Raw genomic sequence first — 24,705 nt, 5'->3', positions numbered from 1 at the left:
AGGACGACTTCCTTCTCTTCCACAACTCATAAGGAGTAACATCCTTGCTTTTGAGTGGGATTTTGTTTAGGATGTAGTTGGCTGTCAAAACAGTTTCCCCCCACATGTTCTGGGGCATCCCTGAACTAATCAGTAACGCATTTATCATCTCTTTAAGAGTTCAGTTTTTTGCGTTCTGTAGCACCAATAGATTGTGGTGAATATGGTGCAACCGTTTAAAGAATTATACCACTTGTGTTGCATAATTCCTCAAACGGGGCTACGTATTCACCTCCTCTATCACTTTGAATCATTTTGATTTACAATCCAAGTTGATTCCTGATTTCGTTCTTATAATTTTTGAACACTTCATTTGCTTCATCTTTACTTCTTAAAAAATAAAGATAACAACATCTTGTGCAACATCTATGAACGTGATAAAGTATTTTATACCACTTCTAGTTTGCACGAATTTTAAATCACATACATCAATGTGAATTTTCAAGGGGTTTCATGTTTCGTTCAATAGAATGAAACGATAATCTAGTCATTTTGGCCTCAAGACAAGTCTCACATTTGTTTTGGGTATTGACTTCTTTTGTCTTTAGTAAATCCAAGTTTACTAAACTTTTATAGCATTAGGATTCACATGTCCTAATCTATAATGCCACATATAGGAAGAAGTAATTGCATTTTCATTATTAGCCAATGGTTTTTCAATGCGATGAATAGCCGATACACTTAGTTTAAAAAGAACCCACGGTTACATAACATTTTCCGATGGGTTTTCCAAATACAAGTTTAAACCCCTATTTACAAGTATTGATCAAAAAACTATGTTCTTGCATATGTCCGGGACATGTAGCATTTTCTTAGAGTGATTGTCATGTCGGACGTCATCTTGAGGACCACATCTCCAAAGTCGACACATTTGGACGAGACTTGGTTCCCCATGTTGAGATTTCTCCCCTCAACAGTCTTGTAAGTGTAGAACTTACTTTTATCGGCACACCCGTGAGCAGTGACGCCCTGTCGATATACCAACCACCTTTGTCCTCGACGTGGTTGACTTCTTCAGTTACCACGACGGCTATGTTGTCTTTGGCATGTTTGATAAATTTGGCTCCACCAAGCTTCTTGGTTGGTGGCTTCATCTTTCTCCCGACATCTGAACGGGAGCCAAATGTCTCCCCATGTCTCCCGACGAACGGGAGACCGACGGGTGCAAAATTTGCTCCCGACATCTCCTAAGAGACAGACGTGTGCAAAATTTCTCCCGATATCTCACATGGGATGTAAGGATGCAAAACGTCTACTGATATTTCCCAAGGCACGGATGGGAGCCCATGTCTCCCGACGAACAGGAGACCAACGAGTGCAAAATTTGCTCCCGACATTTCCCACGGTACAGATGTGTGCCATACGTCTCCCGACATATTCTAAGGCACTAACGGGAGCGAAATGTCTCCCGGCATTTTGAAGGCACGAACGGGTGATAAATGTCTCCCAACATTTCCCATGCCACGGACGGGAGTCGAATGTCCGTCATGTCTCCCGACGAACGGGAGACGTCCCTTGGGACCAATGTGTGCCAAATGTCTTCGAACATTTTTTAAGGCACGGACGGGATCAAAACGTCTCCCATGTCTCCCGACGAACGGGAGACGTCCCTTGAGACCAATGGGACACGCCCAACGACCTTATCCATGGGCACTACGGGAGACGTCCCGTAGGACTTACCGACCATTCACATTCAAGAGGTCTCTCCCCCACATTGAAGCCAGTCGTGTTGATCCCAAAGGCATCAACTCTCGTGTTGGACCCGGACACTCAATCCATTAGAGGATTCTATGGAGCCACTAAAAGTGGAACCCCAGTTCTCTTGTTGGCCCCTAAGGTCCCAACACACGTGACACGTGTTGATCCCGAAAGCCTCAACACTTGATCCGTTAGAGGATCTCAAGGAACCACTAATAGTGGAACCGTCAATTTGTGTATTGGCCCCAAAGGCACCAACACTCGTGTTGATCCCAAAGGAATCAACACACGATCCATTGGAGGATCTCGCGGAACCACAAAAAGTGGAACCGTCATTCTTCGTGTTGGTCCCGAAGGCCCCGACACCTGTGTTGACCTCGAAAGGTCCAACAATCGATCCTATCAAGGATCCCATGGAACCACTTAATGTGGAACCATCGGTGCCACCAAAGGTGGATGCACCAATCAACCCAAACGGGTTAGTAATTTCTCATGGCGTTATGGGTAGTCATAGGTAATGATGTGGACTCGACGGGAGTCGTGGTCATGGCGGGGACCCGACGGGAAGCCAGCGGGTAACAATGGGCACGTCGGTGTTGGAGTCAGGGAAAGCGGCGACGGCGAACGTAGCAACGAGATCCATCTCCATGCTAAGGAAGGTATTAGTTTCGAAAGTTTTAGATTCAATTTAAGTCCAAACTCCTTCTTCAACGGTAAGTATATCTCGTCTTGCGATTGTTGGTTATAGAATGACTGTGATACAAAGATACACTAATCGGGTGTAATACAACCCAATGAAGAATTGAGAAATTAAACGGAAATAAACTGAATTGAAATTACAAAGAAGAATTCGAAACAATAAACCGTAAAGATGTAAGCCGAGTCGAGGAGTCCTCTTTCCGCAAGACGAGATACGCCCCGGTAATAACCGCTAGCAGCAGAGCTCCGGCGAACGGGAGTAAGGCGGGGGCAGAGCTTCGACGGGAAGATTATGCAGAGAGGGAGAGAGCGAGACGAGAAGATTATGCAGAGAGGGAGAGAGCGTGTATGCAAGAATGCTTGTGTATGTTCTATACTGAATGCAATGGATGCATGCCTGTTTATAGGTCAAGTCCACCCGCAAGGGCATTGATGGAGTCAACCGCCATTATGTGTGCCATTATGGCTTGACTGTAACCGCCGGGGGTTATTGACTAGTGCACTAGCCATTGGGAGCTGAAGAGACACGACGCACCTGGATATGCTACACCATGGACCGTCGGGGTCCATCGGGGACCTTTTGTCTCCCGTTATGCGTCGGGGTCCACCGGGAACATGACGTGGACCAGGACCACCCAAAGACCAAGGCACAAGGCACCCGGGTCGCGGTGCGCGACTCGCGGCTCCCGGCGACAGCGGTGCGCGCGTGTGGGCTTTGTCACCCGTCTTGTTCCACGATAATTATTACACATAATAATTCATCTTATTAAATACTTCATCAAAGAAGTTTATCATCCCCGATGTGGGATAATTAATACTTAGTTAATTAATCCTTTAGTTTTTCACATAGCTCATTTTTAGTTGTATTGTGACCAACTTTAATATATTATTTCTCATTCACCGGGAATCGGATTTGAGAAAATGAATATACTACGGTCATCTACTCGGAACGTAGATCGTCGCTATTACATTTAATTTCACAAAATTAAATGTCTTGTAACATTTATTATTATTCAAAGTCGTTTGACCAAGCACAATTCCAACATTATATCTGAAACTTTAAACTCAATTACCCTCTTGAAGACCAGTTGAACTAGATGCCAGAATTTAAATCTTAAACTAAAAAAATGTGATTCCATGACCCAAGACTCTAACCTGGACCGACAGAATACCGAAACCGTAAATTTTAGTTTGTTTCTTAAGGAAACGATGATGTTATCGGCGCGCACAAGGAGCCACCATAATAGATAGATGAAACTCCCATACTACTATTTATCGTGATTTAAACCTAATACCATAAACTCAATTATCTTCTTGGAAACTAGTTAGAGCTATCCCCAACTTAAATTTGACTATATTGGTTAAATAAACACAATATTAAATTATTAATCTTATTTAATTAGCATCTGGTATAATAGTAGGCAATTAGCATAGAGAAAATTATATAGTGATTATGATTTTGTAACCATAGGGTTTGGCATAAATCCTTTTCACATAAACTTAATTTCTGACTTGATAATGAAATACTAATACAATATCAAACCACGAATTAATGATTCGTGACCGCACCAAACGATCTTAATTAGCTGGTGGGTTTCATTAAAAATAATAATCAATCTTATCTTTATCTTCACACCCCAAAAAAAATGAATACTCCACAATACTTTTCCGAATATTTTACCCGTTTTAACTGTATTTTTTTTATCTAAATTCAATTTAATTTTCATCTTGACAAAACAAACGCCCAAATCCCGACGAAAATAGCAACTCCGGCGGCTATGCAGACCATGTCCAAGCTCCTCTCTCTCCTCTGCTTTCTCTCTCTAGACTGTATCTTCATCCTCAAAAACATCTCAAACGCCTCACTCTGCGCCTTCACCTCACTCCTCAATCTCCGGCCGTCCATGGCGGCGTCAATTACCCCCAAACTGTGGGCTCCGGTGAGGATTTTCCCCTCCATGTCTTCAATTTGCATACTTATCTCTCTAATTTGAAACGTGCCGCCGTCCTTCCCGCCGAAGGTGAGCAACGCCGCGCACTGCACCAGCTCCCCGTCGCCGGCGTCGACGACGGTGGCGTAGCGCAGCTGAATGTCCTCGGTGAGCCAGTGGCGCCGTGCCTCCACCGCGGCGGCGCTTGCGATGTTGACCGCGCGCTTTTTCCGCGCGTCGATCAGGATCCAGCTCACCCTCAGACGCGCCCTCGCGAGTTCCATGCACGCGCCGTCATCGCCGTCGAATTTCAGCGGCGCGTTCACGGCCTCCTTCGGATCGACGAGGTCGATCCGGAAGGGGGAGCTCTGGAACCAGCCGGAGAGGGTGTCTGTCTCCTTCACCTTTGAATAGATCAATTTGTCGTCGCAATAGACGTCGATAGCAGAGATCAGTAATTGCGTTTGCGGCGCGTGAGAGGTACGGCGGCGGCGCGTGGAGGACACGGAGGGGAAGGAGTCGGAGTAGAAGGAGCGGTGGGCGGAGGGGAAGGAGGAGATGGCAGCGCGGACGGTGGGGTGGGCGGTGGAAGGCCACGTGGAGTTGCAGATATGGCGCCAGAGGAGGTCGTCGGAGGAGAGGGAGAGGAGCTGGGCGGAGGCGCAGCTGGTGGAGGCGAGGGTGGGGCCGTCGAGGCGGTTGAGGATGTGGGATTGGATGATGTCGGGATGGAGGGCGGCGATTTCGGTGGCGGCGCCGCCGTGATCGGTTGTGGTGGAGGGCATCGTAATAACGGAATGTTTGTGGGAATGGTGAAATGTTAGTTAGTTTGGATTGAATGGTGAAGAGGAGATGAATTTGGGGGTATTTATAGGGATTGGATTGGTCATGGATAGAGTCAAACGATATCCGTGGCGCGTATTGGGAATAATCCAACGTTTTTAATATTCTCTTTTTTTTTCTATTTCCATTTTTTGACTTGAAAAGCTTTAATAATCCATAGTTGTTAATGATCATGACCCACGGCTAACCCATTATGAAACTTATAACAGTTGCTTCATCGAATTTTCATTCAATTTTATATGTATATTTATTTTGTTAAAAGTCTCGTCAGTTGTAATGAGCTTAACTGTCTAATTTGTGAATCTCGTTGAAAAATTATGTTTTGTTTACTGGACTGTAGCTAGATATGAATTGAATTTGACAAGTCTTGATGGAATTTTTTAGATCAGTAGTATAATCAAAGGTGACAAGTCTTTGTACGTAATATAAATGTAAATATCATTAATCATCGCGTATATATAAATGAAATTCGTGCAAACTGAACATAACTGACGGAATTAGAAAAAAAAACATTTTCAAGGCGGTAATTAGTGGAAAAAACAATGTGATGTAATGTTTTTAACTTTAAATTTTAATTGACTAGTATATACTCCTACTATATAGAGAGAGATGTATCATACTACTATTTATGAAAAAATTGAAATAGTAGTGCCGCCTTAAACTTTACCAACAATGTTAGATTATTTTAATAATCAAGTATAGATTCGTCTCACCTAAAAAAGTAGTAAATTCAAATTCCATCTTCTTTTGGTATACAAAATCTGGAGACTGGTCAAAATTAACAAAAAAACTAAGGACTGGTGGTTGTGAATGGCACGCACAAATTTGTTCAGTAAATAAAAATACTTAGTATTCATAATTATAATTTTCTCTGATTAATTTTATGAGAGTCGGCCCTGAAAGCATATAGCCATATAAGCTGTCTTTTATTGAGAAAACAGCAGAATAACAAGAGCACAAATTCCAACTCATAATTATAATTACAACTCTATGCAATTTTTATTGGATTATATATATGGCATAACAAAGTAAGCCATATAAATGCAGGATGTACTAGTAGGTGGCGTTCGGTTGCCATGGCTAATATCATGGGACTATCCATCTAAGATTAAGTTATGAGATTATTTTAGTTGGAGGGGCCTATGACTAATTATCATGAGACTATCCATCTAGGAGTTGATTTGTAATTTCCTCCTTGTTATAGGAGTTGATTTGTAATTTCCTCCTTGTTATAGGAGTTAATTTGTAATTTCCTCCTTCATATATATGATATAAATATATGAAGTTAATTTTTTCTTTTTTAAAAAAAAAGTTGAAGGGTTCAATCTTATTAACCAAACATGATACATATTTAATCATGAGATTTAATCTTGTCAACCGAACACCCACGTAGTATACTGAGCTGAAGTTTCACTTAATATCTCCTTTACTTAGAAGTTAAATACTACTAAATGAAATTTCACAATGCTCGCTAGGCATTATAGCTCTAGATCATCAAAGGAGTAAAGAAATAAAAAAAGGATTTAATTTCTCTTTTCTCTCTAATGAAAAATAAAGGTAAAGGGTGAAGTCAAAATTGGGTGCCCATAATGGATTAGTGGGATATAAAAATTCTTCAAATTCAATGAATTTGTCATTTTTTTTCTCCAATATCCATTTTCCACACTTATACTTCTATTTCAAATAGTACTATTATAATTTCATACTTCTAATTAACTTGGGTGGGCCACTTGTTATAATTGAGCGGTCTTCACTTTATATTCTTCTCACTAAATCCAATCCATTTGAAAACAATGCATTTATCAGAATGTTTAAGCCAATAATCATTTTATGGACTATAAAAGTATAACTACCCTTAATCCTAGAAAACCGACTAAAGTTCATTGTCGATTCTAAATATTTAGCCATTTTACTTTGATAAAGGAGTATTATATTTTATAACTTCGAATTTTTAACATTATGAATTAGTCTATTTTTTTAACATAATATTTTTTTTCCCTTATACGCGTTAAACATGTTCTTACATGCAATATTTAGTGGAAATCGATGATAAAGATAGTGTATAGCCAGTTAGATATGGATTTAGATTGAATTTTGATTGGGTAGAATTATTATTTGGGCATAGCCTTGTTTCTTAGACGGCATAATTAATATTTTTATTATGAAAAAGGAGTAAAATATAAACGTATTAACCAAAACTTAGGCACAGCATATAAAATTATGAAGAGACAACTCACACTTTTATCGGGAAAAATATACTCCGATCCATTTACAAGACTACAAACATAAATAAACAAAAAATTTAAATAGTTCTGACGTTTTTCTTATGTCTGGACTCAAATAAATGGATCCAAATTGAAAAAAAAACAATCCAATAGTCAAAGTCCAACGTTGGATTTAAAAATTAAAATTACGTAATCTTATGATCCTGACGACTACAGAAAATACACAATGGAATTTATAATATGGAAGGAGGGGTTAAATCAAGAAGATTGTTGAATTAATTTAGTTTGCATGTGACAGCTTGCACTGAAAATTAATTAATATGTATAAACATTAGTTTTGTCCAAGTCTACGTTTATGTATTAGCTAATTTCTGAATAAATAATTATGTTAAACTGATTGTCAAATACTACTACTATAAGATTAGCGATTGGGCACGATGAGGCTACACTATGAGATTTTAAAACAAAAAAAGTTTGTAGTGTTATTTTATTTTTAATTAAATCAATTTACAATAGCCTTTCCCAGTGATGGAATTAGAAATTTAAAGAAGCCGGGGCTAAAATTTAATAAAAGTTTAGCATAACATGTCCTTGTTAATTGTTATATGCGGAAGAGGCTAGCCTTTATCCCGACGTATCCAAAATTATATTCGAAGTAGATATTAGTTCATTTTTATATGAACATAAATACATATGAACTATAAGGATATTATAAAATAAACTAATGCTCCTTTCGTTCGAGAAATAATATCTCAATTTGCTATTTGGGATGTCCATAATTTAAAGTCTCATTTACTTTTTTTTCGATTTAGGTAGTGAACCCTCACACTTTACTAAATTCTTACACTCATGTTCTCCTACAAAACTAACATAAAAAAATAGAACCTACATTTCAATAACTTTCTCCACTACCTTTTTTACATTTTTTAAAACTCACGCTGAGTCAAAATAAGACTATAAATCATAGAGAAAGAGAGAATTATTAAAGTACTAATTTATATATAAACATAATACTAATAAATTACTACTACAACAAATTAATACATACTATATTATTACATACTGCTCCATAAAGCAAAACTTTGAGTAATTGAAGTTTTTTTTCTTGAAATCTTAAGAAATAAAAAAAATTAAAATATAGTAAAAAAATTTCCTCATATTTTATTTAAGACTAATATATACATTAAGAATTAGTCTTAATATATAAAATATTGAATAGTGATAGTATTAAGTAAAATAAAAAAAAAATATTAGTACTATTAAATTCCTAATCAAATGAATCCCTATCCATTTTTAGGGAATCCCAATTCTGCCTCGTTTCTCCCTCCTAACACTCTCGTCTCTCCCACCGCCTCGACTACTCCCCTCTATAAAATGGCGGACGGCACCGGCTAAGCCCCCGCTCCAGCTAAGACCAAGCCCCCTCTCTGGTTCATAATGGAGTACAACATTTCAAAAATCATGTTAAAATGAAGAAAGTAACAAAAGCCCATAATACATTTTTTAAAATGTTACATCAATAATATGAAAACACAAGCTATATGTCAAGTGTTGAGATGGCCGAGTTGGTCTTAAGGAAAGGCGCCAGCTTAAGGTTCTGCCCCCAAAGCGCGTGGGTCCAAATCCCCGCTCTCACAAATTGTATTTTTATTTTCTTATATCATTTTATTTTATCTAAAGAGAAAGGTACTCCTATATTCGACACGTGTTTAGCTTTTTTTAGCCACGTCAGGGTCAAGATATATTGATATTTTCCCTTTTTCTTTTTGACACTTAATAAGCATTAAATAAACTTTTCTTTCCTACGACCTTTACTTCAGTGCGTGGAAAACATTGTTCGTGTGTTGAATTAAAAAACAGTAAATCAGAGATTATCTTTTACCGAAAACTGAAGCCAAGAAAAGAAAAGGATTAAGAAAAGAAAAAGAATAAGGTCAAAATGTTTTATTTTTTTAATTAGTTATTGTTAAAAATGTTTGAATAGTGAATACTACACATTAATACAAAATTAACCATCTTCAAAAATTAAGGTTATTGTAACATATTGGGAAGTGGCTTTATTTCACCCAGTTTTTCATAACAAAAGAAATACAGGTGAATTCAACTTTTTCCACATGTAGAATTTCAAACTAAAAAAGGTCCTTGAAATCATGTCTAGATTGATCGAAAAATAAGAGCATCCACAACCGTGTTCTTGCCAGTGAGCACGGTTGTGAGCCCGACCCCAATTTTTCTGCCTGCTCTATGGCAAGAGCACAACACCCACAGTTGTACTCTTCCGCAAGGACGAGCACAATTCAATTTAAAATTCAATTAAACAAAAACATTTTCATAATATTAAAATTCATTAAAAAACCACAATAAATATTACAAATTACTACAATTTATCCATCTCCGCCGGAGAGTACGGTGTGCGGACACCGCGAGTAGGAGGAGTCGGAGTTTGGAAGGGGGCGGTCGGCCTAGGTTCCGGTGTCCACCCGTATCGCCCTTCGGGGGCACCTTGGTCGTCGATTGGGTATGGCCGGTAGCCACCCGGAACGCCCGAACTTTGGGTTTGAGGAGGGGCCGAATATTCCGTTTCCGGACTAGGAAACAGTTGTGAACCGAACCATTCGGAGTTCCAACCGTGAGAGGGCGGGGGGTCATCGCCTTGGCCGGACATTGTTATGATATAGGAGTGGAAGAAAGACTGAGAATGGATATGAGAGAATGAAGATGAGAATGAATATGAGAGAATGGAGATGAGATTTGTATAATTTGGTGTGAAAGTGAGGTATTTATAGATGAAAATGTGTATTTTTTGGGGGAAAAAAATTAAAAAGTGGAAAAAAATGGTAATAAACGAATATATTTTTTTGGAAAGTGAAAAAATATATATTTTTTAATTTTAATCGGTTTTTTTAATTAAAAACCGATTTTTAATAAAAAAAAATCAAAGGCTATCGCTGCTCGCCACGTTGCCTGCTCGCTGGCACGGACGTGCTCGATGCAGCGAGCAGCGCAATGCCAGCGGCGGCGGACCTTGTTCTTGCCAGCGGCACGGACGGTCGGACGCCGTCTGTCCACCTTGTGCATGCTCTAAAGGTTAACATTCAGAGTTTTAACATAACATAATACATTTGTCAAAAAAACATAGCATAATACAAGGAAGAAACAATAGAATTCTGATAATTCAGTATGTCATCAGCATCACCTATCATCAAACTAACAGGACCACAGATCTATATAAGATAATTCACCCGATGGAGATAATAAGCGTGCAGTACGCTCTGACAAACACAGATTATGACCCCAATAAGGCACGAACAACTTACACGCCCCAAGCTGAAGGCCCTCCTAACCCGATTTCATCAACCTTTGATAGCTCAAGCAAATCAGGAACGGCATCATGTTTCTTCTTGTTCTTCTTCTTGGTTGGGTAAGTTACCACCACACTCATATCATCGGTGCCTTGATCCATTTTGCGATCCAGCTTACTGTCAGCAGCCTCTGCGGGGTTTTCAGGTGCACCAGTTGGTAAAAGATCCATTTCTGCACTGTCAGTGTTATTTATAGTATCCACTTCGGATGTTTTTCTTGATTTCTTCTTCTTGTGCTTTACATCATTTGCTTCCTCACGGTTACCATTGAGAGCCTCCACATTGTTGATTTCATCCTGTAGCAGCTTCGACCTCTTCTTCTCTTTCTTTGCTGACATATTGGCATCGTCAGCATTACCTATACCTTTTTCATCTTGTAGTTCTTTCCTCTTATTCCTTGAGCCCAGATCATCCGTACTTTCACTCATAGAATGAGTTTTGTTTGACTTCTTGTTTCTTATCGGCTGATCTATTTTAACTTCACTTTGGAGATTCGGCTTATTACCTGCCTCGACAGATAAGTCAGCACCATTTTCAGGCACAACTTTTGCAGCTATTTTGTCGATTGGTCTAGCATTGAAGACGTGCAAATTTGGCAATAGCTTTTTGACCTGATAAAAGTGTTGGTTATACTGCCATTAGAGAAGTTTGGTGGTAGACATACAAACAAACACAAAAGAGCTTATTGCTGGCAAAAGAACTTACTTTCTTTAGCAAATTTTCCTTTTCAGCAAGAGGGTTACCTTGCAGATTCAAATTTGTCAAATTAACTAATGAGGAAAGCACCTGGCATCGAAATAATGAATTTAAGACCGATGGAGAGCATATCATAGATAAGAAAAGCAAAACACGATTAAGGACATTGTGTCACCTTAAGATTCACCCATCTTGCAATCAAATTGTTCCCCAGGTCTAGATTCTGAAGTCTCACCAAATGCCCGAGCTCATCAGGAATAGTCTGAAAGAACAACAAAATAACAGCATTAACACTTTATTAAGGACCAAGTGGCTCGGAAAAATCATTATGAAAAGTCAACAATATGAGCGTTCTGGTAGTGGATATGTATCGTACCATAATTTCATTGTGAGCTAAACGAAGCTCCTTCAACTCCAGGCAGGATCTAAGAGATGAATCAATTTTTTGCAGTTGGCAGTTAGAAAGAGAAAGCTGTAACAAAAAAATGGCTCTGTAAGATCCCTTGTGTTCTCTATTGTTTGGTTTTAAAGATACTCAATTAATCAAGAGCATACTTTGGTGATTGATTTCAGTTTAACCAAAGACTCACCAAGCGAACTGATTGGGTTCCTGGACAATACTGCAAACATATATATAATACTAGTCAGGAAAAACATATGTAAACTTAAAACATCAAGAGTCAACATAGGCTAAACATCAAATAGGGCAGAATTTCATTTTCTTTTACAGTGAATTAAAGCATGTACCTAGAGTGTTCAACTCTTTCATCTGATCGATCTTGCAAACTGAAGTGATTTCATTGTCTGCGACGCGAGGAGCCAAAAACTGTCAGCACTTCACATGAAAATACTCCTATTGCAGAGTTACTTACATGAGGCAACACACTTCCTACCAAAGACCTACCATTCAAAATTAGCGCCCGCAAACTTGAGATAGATTTTACGTCATCCATTGACTTAAGCTTGTTTTTTCCAGCATTTAGTACCTAAACCAGAGATCCACCAGGTCATATTTTCAACACTAAACCAGAACAATGGACCTCACCAGCAAAGTTATCGAGCCACATTTGGACAAAGTATACGTGTAACCTAGTCATAATCTAAATTCTGGCATACAGGTTCAAGAATGAAAGTGCAACCATACCACAGAAAGTAAAAGCCCTATCAATTAATTAACCACTCTCCAAATTTAATCATGACAAGGTATGCAATAATTCAGCTGAGTTCCAATAAATAAACTAAACAAAAATGATGCTCCATGATTATAAAACAGGGATTCATGGCATAAACTGGCACCAACAGTCAACATATTTAGGCTCCAAAAAATGTGAAATTACACATAGAGCACCTACAGTGAGTTTATTTAGGCCATCAATGCCCTTCATGCTCTCAAGCTTATTCTGCACAACTGATAACCACTTCAAATTGGTACATGCAACAGAAATTAAACGGATCTCAATAAGACATAGCATAGGATAATTACATCAGTAAGGGCTTTGTGTGTGAGAGTAAGCGAGGTAATTGAGTTGGGGTCGTTTGTGTTCTTTTCTTGCAAAATTTTCTTGGAGCTCAGCGCGGTCATTGTTTGATGAAGTTTCAGTTAGGGCTTTGGTTTGGCCTCCTCTGCATAAACCCTAAATTTAGTTATATGGGTTTGACTGCTGTCGCCCGGAATTACCATTCGGAAAAACAATTATGCTAAATTTTGTTTTTGCGGTCTCAATTTTCTCTATTGTATTTACAAAAATATTCTCAAGAATTATTTATTGTTATTATTACTGTATATAGTACTATTAATAACAATATAAAAAGATGTGCATTTATTTACGAACTATATAGTAGTAGTAGTAGTAGCAGTATAATTTTTCAAACTCATAATTAGGAGTAATTCTATACAACTGGTTGTCTAACATTATCTAATAAGTATTCAGATTATAATAGTAATATTCTTTGTAGTATATAGTAGAATCAAAATGATTATAGTTTAAAACGATTAAATTATTAATTGGATTCATAAATCTCAAGAATAGTATGAATTTTATCTATACGAAAAAGGGATTATTCCATAGTAGTATTTGTTTAAGAAAGATCATGTTTTTGGCATTAGATTTATAAATTGGCAAGCTACTGCTACGCAAATCAACTTCCAAAATGAGATATGCAGGGCGAATTTAAGAGGTTGATGGCGAAATTTTGATCCGGTAATATTATTGCAAAATGTAGTAAAAAGAAATTGAAAAAAAAACGTAGGAGTAGCATTTTTTGTAAACGAAAAATTTAAAAGTCGACAGCTGATGAATGGGCGAATTTTTTATGGTAGTAAATGCGGGTAAAAAATATAGATCACGACACAAGGAATTACGTGGTTCGATTTACTGAGGTAAATCTACGTCCACGGGAAGAAAGGAGGGCAAGATTGTATTGCTTGATCTGGTTTACAGCTTACAAATACAGACTTGCTATATGATATTTGATGTCTAGAGAGCTCTTTTTCCCCTCCCTCGTCTATCTGATCTAAGTTCTATTTATACATTGAACTAAGATCGTGGCTTGCATCACCACTAACTAGGTCGTGGCTTACATCATCACTAATTAGGTCGTGGCTTACATCATCACTAATTAGATCGTGGATGTCGTGGAGGTCATGAGATCCTGCATGGGTCCACCACTAAATAGATCGTGTAGTGGAGGTCGTGGAGGTTCTGCATGAGTCCACTATCTCCCAGTTCGGTTGAAAACTGAGACCGAACTGCTGAACTATTGCCGAGCAGCTTTTGCCGATCTGAGAGTAGAGCTTGATTGGTCGGCTTTTACCGAGCTGTAGGCTGGGGCCGAACTCTTTGGTAATGCCGAACTGATACTCTTCCTTGGGCTTTGGGCTGATGGGCCGTCACTGCTATTGGGCTTGTTTAGTACGTACCCCATCACTACCCCCCCCCCCGAAAAGCGAAGTGAATCACTTCGGCGAAGCGAGTCACTTCGGCATTCTGGATAAAGGTACGGGGGAGGCTGACGTTAGGGGACGTGCCTTGCGCGTGACTGCATTAAATGCGACAGTAAAATCCGGCCGTTGAATCCTGAAAAGGTGGGATTCGAAACGGTGCGATGATTTTGAAATCTTCTCCGAATCTGATAAATACGTCCTTTCTTCATCAGTTGAACACTTTTGCTATTGCTTCTTCTGCATTCTCTCTCTTTTGCGTAAAAATTTCCTTCCGCTTTCAAGAATTTCTTCAGAATTTCTTCAGACTTTCAAAGAGTAAGAACCATGTCTTCTTCTTCTTCTTCTGAGTCAGGCAGCGGTAGGAAAGGGGGTAAGGGGTCTTCTAGCCGGAAAGAATCCGGGGAGAAGACCGTAGAGTATTTTCACAGCATCTTGAGTAAGGATACTGTGATATCCTTACACGAAAAATATTTTTTTCCTGGGGGGAAGGTTGCGATTCCCGACGACCTTCATAGGGCTGACTCGCCGCCGGAGGGTTACGCCACCGTTTATGAAGCCGGCTTGGAATGCGGGCTTCGTTTCCCTCTTCCCCCTGCCTTTGTAGAGCTGCTAGATTTTTTTCAACTCCCTTTAGGTCAGGTGACTCCGAACTCTTGGAGGCACTTATCGGCCTTTGCTGCCGAACTGCGTAGGCTAGATAAGGATCTGTCTCTGAGGGCAATCCTTAATTTCTTCCAGTTTAAGAGGAAGGGATCTTGGTTTTACCTGATCCCTTTACAGCCCTTTAGAGCCTTTTGTAAAACCAAATGGCCGAAATGGCAAAATCGTTTCTTTTTTTATAATAGGACTTCGGCTTCGGACTTTTCCTGGAGAGGGCCGAAGTCCGTTATTCCTCATCCTCGGGTAGAACCGTTGGACGAGCTCGAGGCCGAGCTCAATAAGATTCCTATGATTAGGAAGCAGTACCTGGAGTCTGAGCTCGTCAAGGGCGACTTCGTGTTCGACTCCTCGTCTTCGGACGAAGAGACTGAGGGTGAGGAATTCTTTTTTATGCATTACTGCCTTGACGACGAAAACTAACCTTGTTTTCTTGCTTTTTGGCAGTGAACTTGCTAAACAAGCTCGGTCGCAAATCCTCCGAATCTAAGGAACCGGAGAGGCCGAAAACCACCAGCTCGGCGTCTGATGCCGAGAAGAATCCGAAGAGGCAAAAGACCTCTTCGGATCCAAAGAAGCCGGAGTCGACTTCGGCAAATAGGAAGGGGAAGACCCAGAAGCCCCCAAGAGCGCCGGAGAAAGACGTGGTCTTGGCGCCTCCTTCGGAACATATCTGTGAGCCCTTTTTATGGCCCACGGACTTCGCCGAGGTGAATTCTCTTCTTGATTTTCTGGCCTTGCTTTTTTCCTGTATTTTTTGTGGCCCCTCGGTTGACTTTTTCCTTTTTCCATTTTCAGAGGAACGATATGCTCTCCAAGCTCGTCGCCGTTGAACTCTCCAAAGCGTCCAACGATTATGCTGAGATGCAGAGGAAGTTGGCGGCTGCTCGTCACCAGGCCGAACAGGCTAAGGCAGACTTTGAGAAGGCCAGAGCTGCTAGGATCTCGGCCCAGGATGAAGCCCAGTTTGCCAAAAACCAGCTCGTCATCCAGCGAGAGCAGACGAAACGGAGGGATGCTGCCGCCGTGGTTGCCCAAGGGGAGGTTCTCCGTGCTTTCGCGGAGAAACTCTTTCTGAGCAATCAATTTTCGGCCTTTGTCGGTGATCTGCTGAAACTGATGACCGATAATGCCGAGCAGGGGCCCGAAGTCGTCCTGCCGTTGTACGGCCGAGAGATAGCAGCTCGTCTCCAGAGTCTGCCGCTCCTTGAGGAGCTTGCTTCGTCCTCGGTCCTGCTTTCTGCTGACCGAGTTCGTAGTTGCCGAGCTGACCGGGACGAGAATATGGAGGCTATCTTTGCCTCCTTAGGGCCAGTTTCACCCGCTCCAATTTTCCACGGAGAGGGTGAGACCGAGCAGCTTGATCAGCAGACCGGAGACAGGCAGGCCGAGCAAGAGGTGCTGCTGATCGGTGATGGGGGTACCGAGCAGGCTGGGGGGAGCAGGGAGGCCGAGGCTGAAGCTGAGGCAGACAAGAAGAAGGAAGCTGAACCTCACCGAGGAGCCGGAGACGAAGCTGGCGGAGTATGATTTCGTCTCCCTTCTCTTAGTTTAGTTTCTTCCTTGTTGTAAAATGGCCTTGAAGCCCTCCTTGTGTAAAAATTTTTTTCTTATGAATGAAAAAATTCTTCTTTCTACACTTGTGTCTTCGTATAGCTTTTCGTACTCTCTTTTACTCCTGTTGTGGTTTACTACCTGCTCAGTAAACTGAAATGCCGAACTGACATAGCTGCTTTGTATTCTTAACTCTTAAGGAGCTAGAGGTACTTCACTGGAAGCGGCTGTACTCTTCCGCTTTAGACGAAGCTGAGAAAAAAGCCATAGCTGACCAGATGAAGAATGACGAACTCTTGGCTTGTTTAGTGAAGCTGGAGGCCGACAATAAGGACTTAGAGTCCGAAAAGAAAGATCTGGAGGCCGAGCTGAACACTGCCGTCGCTGAGAGGACTGCGTATGAGGATTTCATCTGCAGGCGCGGGGGAATGACCATCTCTGAAGTTCAGGAACGAGTTGACGAACTGTGGGAGGAATATCATGTACTCCGGAGGAACAATGCGCTGGAGAGCTCGGCTTGCCAACAAGTCGTGAAATCATTGCGGCGCTGGGCTTCTCGGTACGACATCATTCTTTCCCGGCGTCCCTCAATCGAGAGATTCCTTAGGCATTTCCCGCCAACAGATGGTCGCACTCCAGCTCAAACCCCTGATTCATTTGCTCAAAACCCTACTCCAAGTCAGCAACGAACTCAGGAACAACCGGAAACGTCAAGACGAGAACGGACTCAGGAGCAACCGGAAACGTCAAGACAAGGACGGACTGAAGTTCGTAGAGGAGCTGTGATTATGAGTGAGCAAGATCAACAAATGCTTCGTGAAGAGACTCTTCGCCGCCGAGGTGCTAGAGCTTCCCGGGCTCAGGGAAGAGGCGGTAGGTCGATTAGAGCATCTCGTCGACCTGCTTATTCTTCAACTGCCGAGAACGCCCGAACTCGGCTTCACGAGGATTTTTTGAATAGGTGGCTCAACTTTAGCAACCGTGGACAGTAGAAATCCTTTGTAATAGCGTAACGCCTTCTCGTAGGGCAGCGGAGTTGTATGCCGAACAAGATTTAATAAATGAAATCTTCATTTCGCTTCTATCACTGCGTATTTACAGCTCGGCGAAAAAATTTCATCGTGCTCGTCCTCGGTCTTATGAAGTAAAGTTCTTTGACCGGACTCGTCCTCGGTCTTATGAAGTAAGCTTCTTTGACCGGACTCGTCTTTGGTCTTATGAAGTAAACTTCTTTGACCGGACTTGGTCCTCGGTCTTATGAAATAAACTTCTTTGACCGGACTCGTCTTTGGTCTTATGAAGTAAACTTCTTTGACCGGACTCGTCTTTGGTCTTATGAAGTAAATTTCTTTGACCGGACTTGGTCCTCGGTCTTATGAAATAAACTTCTTTGACCGGACTCGTCTTTGGTCTTATGAAGTAAACTTCTTTGACCGGACTCGTCTTTGGTCTTATGAAGTAAATTTCTTTGACCGGACTTGGTCCTCGGTCTTATGAAATAAACTTCTTTGACCGGACTCGTCTTTGGTCTTATGAAGTAAACTTCTTTGACCGGACTCGTCTTTGGTCTTATGAAGTAAACTTCTTTGACCGGACTAAGTTTGTGTCCTAATTTGGCGAGTTTTATCGCGTGGATCGGACTTTCTCTTGTCCTAATTCGGCAAGTTTTATCGCGTGGATTGGACTTTCCCTTGTCCTAATTCGGCGAGTTTTATCGCGTGGATCGGACTTTCCCTTTGTTGCAGTTCGTTTCAGACGAACTGCTTGTTTCTTAAGCTGAATTGTGGTCTTGTATCCTCCTTAGAAGCTTGGACTCACAATCGTTGGCTTATACATGTTCTAAAAAGGGGATCAGCCTTCGAAGAACAAGATACCTCAGTAACATTTGTAAGAGACGACACGCACATAGACAGACAAAACGCACATAGACAAACAAAACGCACATAGACAAACAAAACGCACATAGACAAACATGAAAAACAAGTAAAAAACAAAGAAAGCACATACCCCTAGGACCGAACTAGACACAAGACTGACTGACTGACCGGACTGTCTCTTACAAATGGAACTTCTTGAGGTTGGAAATGTACCATGTTCGGGGTACTTGTTCTCCTGACATGTGAGTCAATTTATAAGACCCTTTGCCGAGGACTTCTGACACCCGATATGGACCTTCCCATGTGGGTTCGAGTTTGCCCAGCTTTTCTGCTCGGCTTACTTCGTTGTTTCTCAAGACGAGATCTCCCACTTGAAATTGCAGCTTTTTCACCCTTTGGTTATAATACCGGGCTACTTGCTCCTTGTACTTGGCTGCTTTTATGCAGGCCAATTCTCTTCTTTCTTCGGCCAGATCTAGTTCGGCTCTCAGTCCGTCATCATTCATTTCTGAGGAGAAATTTAGAGTTCGGGGACTGGGTACGCCGATCTCAACCGGAATCACGGCTTCAGTGCCGTACACCATCGAGTTCGGCTCCGGTGTGACTTCGGTCATTTCGCCTGCCTCTGACTCCGGCTGCTGTGATTGCTATGCTTGATGGTGCCGATCTGATTGCTCGGCACTTTTAAGCGCAATCTGCAAACACTCGCTCTTTTTTTATCACCTCGGATGACCGCTATCCCTCCTGTAGTGGGGAAGGAGTTCGGCGAGGAAGCCTCTGATCGCTATGATCGGGCTTCTTTTTGTCTTCTCTAGATGAGCTGTCTAAAGACCGTTTTCGACGGTCTGCCTCATCGGCACGAGAAAACTGGTCCGCAATGTCCCACATCTCTTGAGCTGTTTGCGGACTGCATTCCACGAGCTTTCTGTAGAGAGCTCCGGGCAGGATTCCATTTTGAAATGCCGAAATGACAAGTAGATCATTGAGATCATCTACTTGTAGGCATTCCTTGTGGAATCTCGTCATAAAGTCGCTGATCTTTTCGTCACGACCTTGACGTATAGAAAGCAGCTGAGCCGAAGTGATTCGGGCTTCCGCTTTCTGAAAGAACCTCCTGTGGAAAGCATCCATTAGATCTCGGTAAGATCTAATGCTGCCTTGGGGGAGGCTATCGAACCACCTTCTTGCGTTCCCGATAAGCAGCTCGGGAAACAGCTTGCACATATGGACCTCATTGAGACCCTGGTTCGCCATGTTATACTGATAGCGTCCCAGGAAGTCATGAGGATCCACTAGCCCGTCATAAGTCATTGACGGTGTCCGGTAGTTCCGCGGCAAGGGAGTTCGGGTGATATCGTCCGAGAACGGAGTCTTCAATGCTCCGTACATGGCGAACCCGACATCTCTTCGGTATGGAGGAGATGGAGTTCTCCTGTGATTCCGGTACCGAGGAGGAACAGGAACATGTCGGGGTTGAGGATTCTTCTTCCTGGAAGACACGGCACTACTGCGGTAGTGACTTTCATGTCTGGATGAGGAGGGAGAATCCACCGTTTTCGTCTCCGGCTTTTGGCCCTTTTGCAGGAAAATTAAGAACTCTTCCTGCTTCTCGGCCAAAAACAACTTGACAGCCTCGTTCAAATCGGGCTGCTGGGAGGACTCGGTGCGATGAGTCTTTGAGCGGTTTGTTCCTTCTCCGTGAGAACTGGAAGTAGATTTCTCCCGAGGCTGTTTTCCAGACCTGCGGGCTGGACTAGCTTCCTCATGGTTATCACGGACAGGAAGACGGGTATTATGTGATCTGGTATGCATTTTTTGGGTGGAAGAAATGGATCAAAAATTCGCTTTATCACAGATTTTGTTCTCTGGTTCCCACAGACGGCGCCAGTGATGATTGGACGAATTTTTGATGGTAATAAATGCAGGTAAAAAATATAGATCACGACACAAGGAATTACGTGGTTCGATTTACTGAGGTAAATCTACGTCCACGGGAAGAAAGGAGGGCAAGATTGTATTGCTTGATCTGGTTTACAGCTTACAAATACAGACTTGCTATATGATATTTTTGTCTAGAGAGCTCTTCCTCCTAAAGAGCTTTCTCCCCTTTTTGATCTAAGTTCTATTTATACATTGAACTAAGATCGTGGCTTGCATCACCACTAACTAGGTCGTGGCTTACATCATCACTAATTAGGTCGTGGCTTACATCATCACTAATTATCGTGGATGTCGTGGAGGTCATGAGATCCTGCATGGGTCCACCACTAAATAGATCGTGTAGTGGAGGTCATGGAGGTTCTGCATGAGTCCACTATCTCCCAGTTCGGTTGAATACTGAGACCGAACTGCTGAACTATTGCCGAGCAGCTTTTGCCGATCTGAGAGTAGAGCTTGATTGGTCGGCTTTTACCGAGCTATAGGCTGGGGCCGAACTCTTTGGTAATGCCGAACTGATACTCTTTCTTGGGCTTTAGGCTGATGGGCCGTCACTGCTATTGGGCTTGTTTAGTACGTACCCCATCAACAGCATATGTTTGTTTAGTTACATGATAATGCATTAGTGTAATATTAATGATCTGAATCCGCAAAGTAAAAGAAGGGTGAACAATTTGAAAGATCAAAGATGTAATATAGCAAGTGTGATAAGGTGGTTTGGAATGTACATAAACTCAAGATTTCCTTCAAAACTGAGACAAAACAAGTACTCGTACAGTCATACTAATACTCTACCCTCCCTTCATGCATCCAAAAACCCAACATTTTACGCAGCATATCGACTGCAGACTTGTAAACTCCCCCACCCTTTTAAGAAGATACACACTCCATCAATCTTCAGTTGCATTCATCACTGCTCTGTAAACAATCTCGATGAATTGATTGTCCTATACAGAAATCCACAAACTGATCTAAATAGCAAGTCTCACAAACATGACAGAGTGATAGGGAGGGACGATTTATTAAAAAATGCTTGCGGCAGGACGAAACATCAAGCTTGAAAATGGTTGTTACTGTTTAGTGTTTACCACAATTTTTTTTTACCAAATGAGAAATGACATAGCAGAAGATGCCATGTAAACAAAATGATAACAAGAGTTGGACATCCATGGAGACTAAAGCAAATCATACCCATTGGAACGAAGTGAGAAGAGAAAATCGGATGGACCACATACCTGAATAAGCGATTGAAGTGCTTTCCTGACCTTTTCTCTGCTGAATTGCATGTATGTAGTAGCATAAGTTGGGGTGAGTGACTGTGGGGATGTTGGTGGTGGGAACAGTGGAAGTAAAAGTGTTCCATAAGGCCGTTTCAGATTTCCCGGAGAAATGAGAGGAGATGTTGGTGGAGGGGGAGCAAATGAAGTTATGGGTGGCATAACATGAGAACAAGAAGGACGTGGGCTTAAAAATGAAGATGGCTTCACCAGATCAGTCCTGCATGCCTTAGAAACCTCAGGTTCAGAGTTTTCAAGAACAGGAAATTTTACGGTAGGAGATGTCACAGGAGCTGGAGCTGGTAGTGAAGTGGGAGGATCAGAAATAAGAGCTGTTGAGGACTGGGACAGCTGCACATAAATTCTACATGAGGAAAAGTTCCAAATTCAAGGGCAGAATCTATTCGCTGTTTTCATCATTAATAACATGACTACAATTGTATCCATTGTGCTCAGAAAATGGGAGTAACATAAATATAATTTCTACTACTATACGGATTGGAAAGAACCTAAGAATAGTTCTAACATAGTTAAGAATCTGCCTTCTTACTCGACAGGTTAACTATTACTGATAAATTTTGCACCTGCTATCACACGATAAGTTGCTAAAGTCAAATAATAAGAGTTAACGGTGGAAAATCATACACTGGGGACTTTTACACAAGATTGATCATCCTTTTCAACTTTAGCGATAGCCGTAGATGATGGCTCTAGGGTGTCATCCTTTTCAACTTTGCTGAAAAATGGTAATAGGAAGGGAGCTACTCAAAACAGTTTCTCACGCAAAAAAGGCAAATCAACACTGAATCAAACATTTCTGTCTTCACAGAAATCTGGAAAGATAGAAAGCAGAGCAAGCAAAGAAGTCTGATGGAGGTCCAGTCCATATGACTAGATCAATATTTCAAGAAAGACTCTATCTTTTGCAGTAGCCATACATCAATAACAGAAGTGGGATTGAACATCAATGATTAGGTTGTGGTAGGAAAAATAATGCCAAAGTATCTAACATACTCATCTAGAACCATAAAAATCGGAGACAGGCATTGTGGAACTTCTAAGTGTATCCAAAAGAAATATCCTAACATAAAAAGAAACAACCCTTCCGACCAACCTGGGTTTGGGGTGCTAAAGTTTCAGAACCATGACAAACTAAAACAGTCACCTATGCTCTCAACACACACGATTAAAACTCACCCTAGTTTTATATATCAAAATTCAACTACATAATACGTAAAGAACTAAATAGACCAAGCCTGTAACCTGAACCAAAAGATCATTCTACATCAATACATAGTTGTACAGAGAGTTCTAAGCTAAATTAATGATGCATCAGGTCCATTGATATACACAGTGCTCTTTCATCTACTAGAATTGAGTACAACAAACTAATACCACATCTTAGTTATTTTGGTACTATTTTGATTAAAAATTGAAGGGACTAAACACTTACATTTCTCTTGATGACACTTTCAACTTTGTCGGCTCCTCGTAATATTCATTAAGTATCCTACAGCAAAATGTAACCTCCTTAGTAAAGTAGTAAACACCTGCTCATATAGAGGATCTTAAACTATGACACAGAAGGGAAAGAAACAGGTCAAAATGCAACAAAGGAAGAGTATCACAACATAGATAAAAAAAACCAACCTGCCAAACAGATTTGAAATCTCCTCACACTCCTTCGTATCATAGAACCATATTCCATTTACCTCTTTACAGTGGTTTCTGTATAACACGTATGGACCATGCACTTCATACTCAAAATTTCCCCAGAGACTCTCCACCAGATTTTCTGCTTTCAGCAACATTCCAGCCATTCAGTATATACTGATAGCCATCAAAGTAGGATGTTTTTACCTTTTTACAGGGCAATTATAATCACATGTATATACATTATCTGCTTATCTGAACTATAACTAATTTGGATAAAAGGTTGATCTCGGTGAGGCCAGGAAATCTCAACACTCAGGAAGATAAACAGACCTAACAACATCAATAGGGGTAGTTTGTGTTCTACGGTGGTCTTACATTGCAAGCAGCTAGCCCAAATTTGACTTGCTTACTAACTACATGTGCAACTAGTTATTTTTAAACTGAAAATATGAAATTGATATACACTCTTTTAATTCCATGTTTTGCTATACTATATTCTCAAAAATCAAAACCCGGAATTATTAATCAACTATGTACTACAAAAAGTTGAGTGCCTAACCTGTGCTTTTACGATTCATTACTAGAAACTGGAAGTGCGGTTCAGTATTCCTGAAACAGCAAAAATAGACACGATATAAATAAATAGTGATTTGCATTAATTGCATTTGCCCCATCCAATTCCTAGACAAAAATCAAACGGCAGAACTTCCTTGAAGCCGAAGCAACAACTCACCTTTTCACAACGAAAAGTGTGCCTTGAACATTCTTCCGACTCTGTCAACCAAAATTTGTCACAATTGCTATCTCAAACGAAACAAACTTATCGAAACTATGAAAAAGCAAAACACCGAACCAATAAAAAAAGTAGTTTGTTGCGCACAATCGCCAAGGAACACTTGCATATGCGCTCGTACACACACACATAAACACTCACTCACATAGAATTGAAGATGCACACACACGCACAAAAACTCTCACATAGACGTGAAAAATCACGCGCACCTACGGAGAGCAGACACATAACGCGCACTAGCAGGAAACAAACACGCAGCAGTCACACAGTGGTGGAGAAACATAGACACACACGAGCATACCCACTCCAAAGTGTCGATGTCAAATTCGTAAATGGCGACATGAGTAGCGCCGGCGATGATCTCCTGAACGCAAGGATCGATCCTCTGCAGCACGGTCAGATTCAGATGTTTGGTGATCTTCTCATCCAGGATCGGTTTCAATTTCTCCTTCATCTTCGACATTTCTCACCTCTCCTTAGATATTTTCATAGGCGTCGAAGAAAGAAATGCCGAGT

At 41.2% G+C, this 24,705-nt stretch overlaps 3 protein-coding genes across 6 annotated transcripts; all 3 read right to left on the bottom strand.

Moving 5' to 3' along the window:
• Positions 1-3,909: 3,909 nt before the first annotated feature.
• Positions 3,910-5,223, bottom strand: LOC121810303 (F-box protein At2g27310-like). The gene has a single exon (XM_042211101.1). It carries the CDS (start codon positions 5,150-5,152, stop codon positions 4,160-4,162), a length of 993 nt encoding a protein of 330 aa, XP_042067035.1. The 5' UTR covers positions 5,153-5,223; the 3' UTR covers positions 3,910-4,159.
• Positions 5,224-10,523: 5,300 nt separating this feature from the next.
• On the bottom strand, positions 10,524-13,155 carry LOC121811171 (leucine-rich repeat-containing protein ODA7-like). Of its 3 annotated transcripts, none has more exons than XM_042211969.1 (9): positions 12,977-13,155; positions 12,846-12,893; positions 12,398-12,479; positions 12,241-12,297; positions 12,049-12,113; positions 11,870-11,965; positions 11,669-11,755; positions 11,503-11,583; positions 10,524-11,408 (listed from the first exon to the last, which is right to left on the bottom strand). In XM_042211969.1, exons 1-9 carry the CDS (start codon positions 13,073-13,075, stop codon positions 10,749-10,751), a joined length of 1,275 nt encoding a protein of 424 aa, XP_042067903.1. In that variant the 5' UTR covers positions 13,076-13,155; the 3' UTR covers positions 10,524-10,748. The 3 variants fall into 3 exon arrangements, with proteins under 3 accessions (XP_042067903.1, XP_042067905.1, XP_042067904.1); XM_042211971.1 differs by having other exon boundaries at positions 12,846-12,901; positions 12,977-13,125; XM_042211970.1 differs by lacking the exon at positions 12,846-12,893 and having other exon boundaries at positions 12,977-13,154.
• Positions 13,156-21,137: 7,982 nt separating this feature from the next.
• Positions 21,138-24,670, bottom strand: LOC121811669 (mRNA-decapping enzyme-like protein). Of its 2 annotated transcripts, XM_042212565.1 has the most exons (8): positions 24,491-24,670; positions 24,130-24,170; positions 23,956-24,005; positions 23,391-23,535; positions 23,194-23,250; positions 22,386-22,476; positions 21,699-22,091; positions 21,138-21,410 (listed from the first exon to the last, which is right to left on the bottom strand). In XM_042212565.1, the coding sequence occupies exons 1-8, from the start codon at positions 24,650-24,652 to the stop codon at positions 21,354-21,356; spliced, it is 996 nt and encodes a 331-aa protein (XP_042068499.1). In that variant the 5' UTR covers positions 24,653-24,670; the 3' UTR covers positions 21,138-21,353. The 2 variants fall into 2 exon arrangements, with proteins under 2 accessions (XP_042068499.1, XP_042068498.1); XM_042212564.1 differs by lacking the exon at positions 21,138-21,410 and having other exon boundaries at positions 21,521-22,091.
• Between the last annotated feature and the right edge of the window lie 35 nt (positions 24,671-24,705).

This window comes from Salvia splendens, chromosome 7 (genome assembly GCF_004379255.2).
Source record: "Salvia splendens isolate huo1 chromosome 7, SspV2, whole genome shotgun sequence".
In the NCBI taxonomy this organism is placed as follows: domain Eukaryota; kingdom Viridiplantae; phylum Streptophyta; class Magnoliopsida; order Lamiales; family Lamiaceae; genus Salvia; species Salvia splendens.
This window is presented reverse-complemented; position numbering and strand designations above follow the sequence as displayed.

What these genes read in the sequence shown, in the direction of transcription:
- LOC121810303 (XM_042211101.1), bottom strand. Translation starts at nt 5,152, where the DNA reads ATGCCCTCCACCACAACCGATCACGGCGGCGCCGCCACCGAAATCGCC.
- LOC121811171 (XM_042211969.1), bottom strand. Translation starts at nt 13,075, where the DNA reads ATGACCGCGCTGAGCTCCAAGAAAATTTTGCAAGAAAAGAACACAAAC. An exon ending in AACTGAAATCAATCACCAAA is followed by an intron (nt 11,966 to 12,048) that starts GTATGCTCTTGA and finishes TTTTTGTTACAG; the next exon opens with CTTTCTCTTTCTAACTGCCA. An exon ending in TAGCTCACAATGAAATTATG is followed by an intron (nt 11,756 to 11,869) that starts GTACGATACATA and finishes TTGTTCTTTCAG; the next exon opens with ACTATTCCTGATGAGCTCGG.
- LOC121811669 (XM_042212564.1), bottom strand. Translation starts at nt 24,652, where the DNA reads ATGTCGAAGATGAAGGAGAAATTGAAACCGATCCTGGATGAGAAGATC. An exon ending in ACATCGACACTTTGGAGTGG is followed by an intron (nt 24,171 to 24,490) that starts GTATGCTCGTGT and finishes TTTGGTTGACAG; the next exon opens with AGTCGGAAGAATGTTCAAGG. An exon ending in CTTGTGTAAAAGTCCCCAGT is followed by an intron (nt 22,092 to 22,385) that starts GTATGATTTTCC and finishes ATTTATGTGCAG; the next exon opens with CTGTCCCAGTCCTCAACAGC.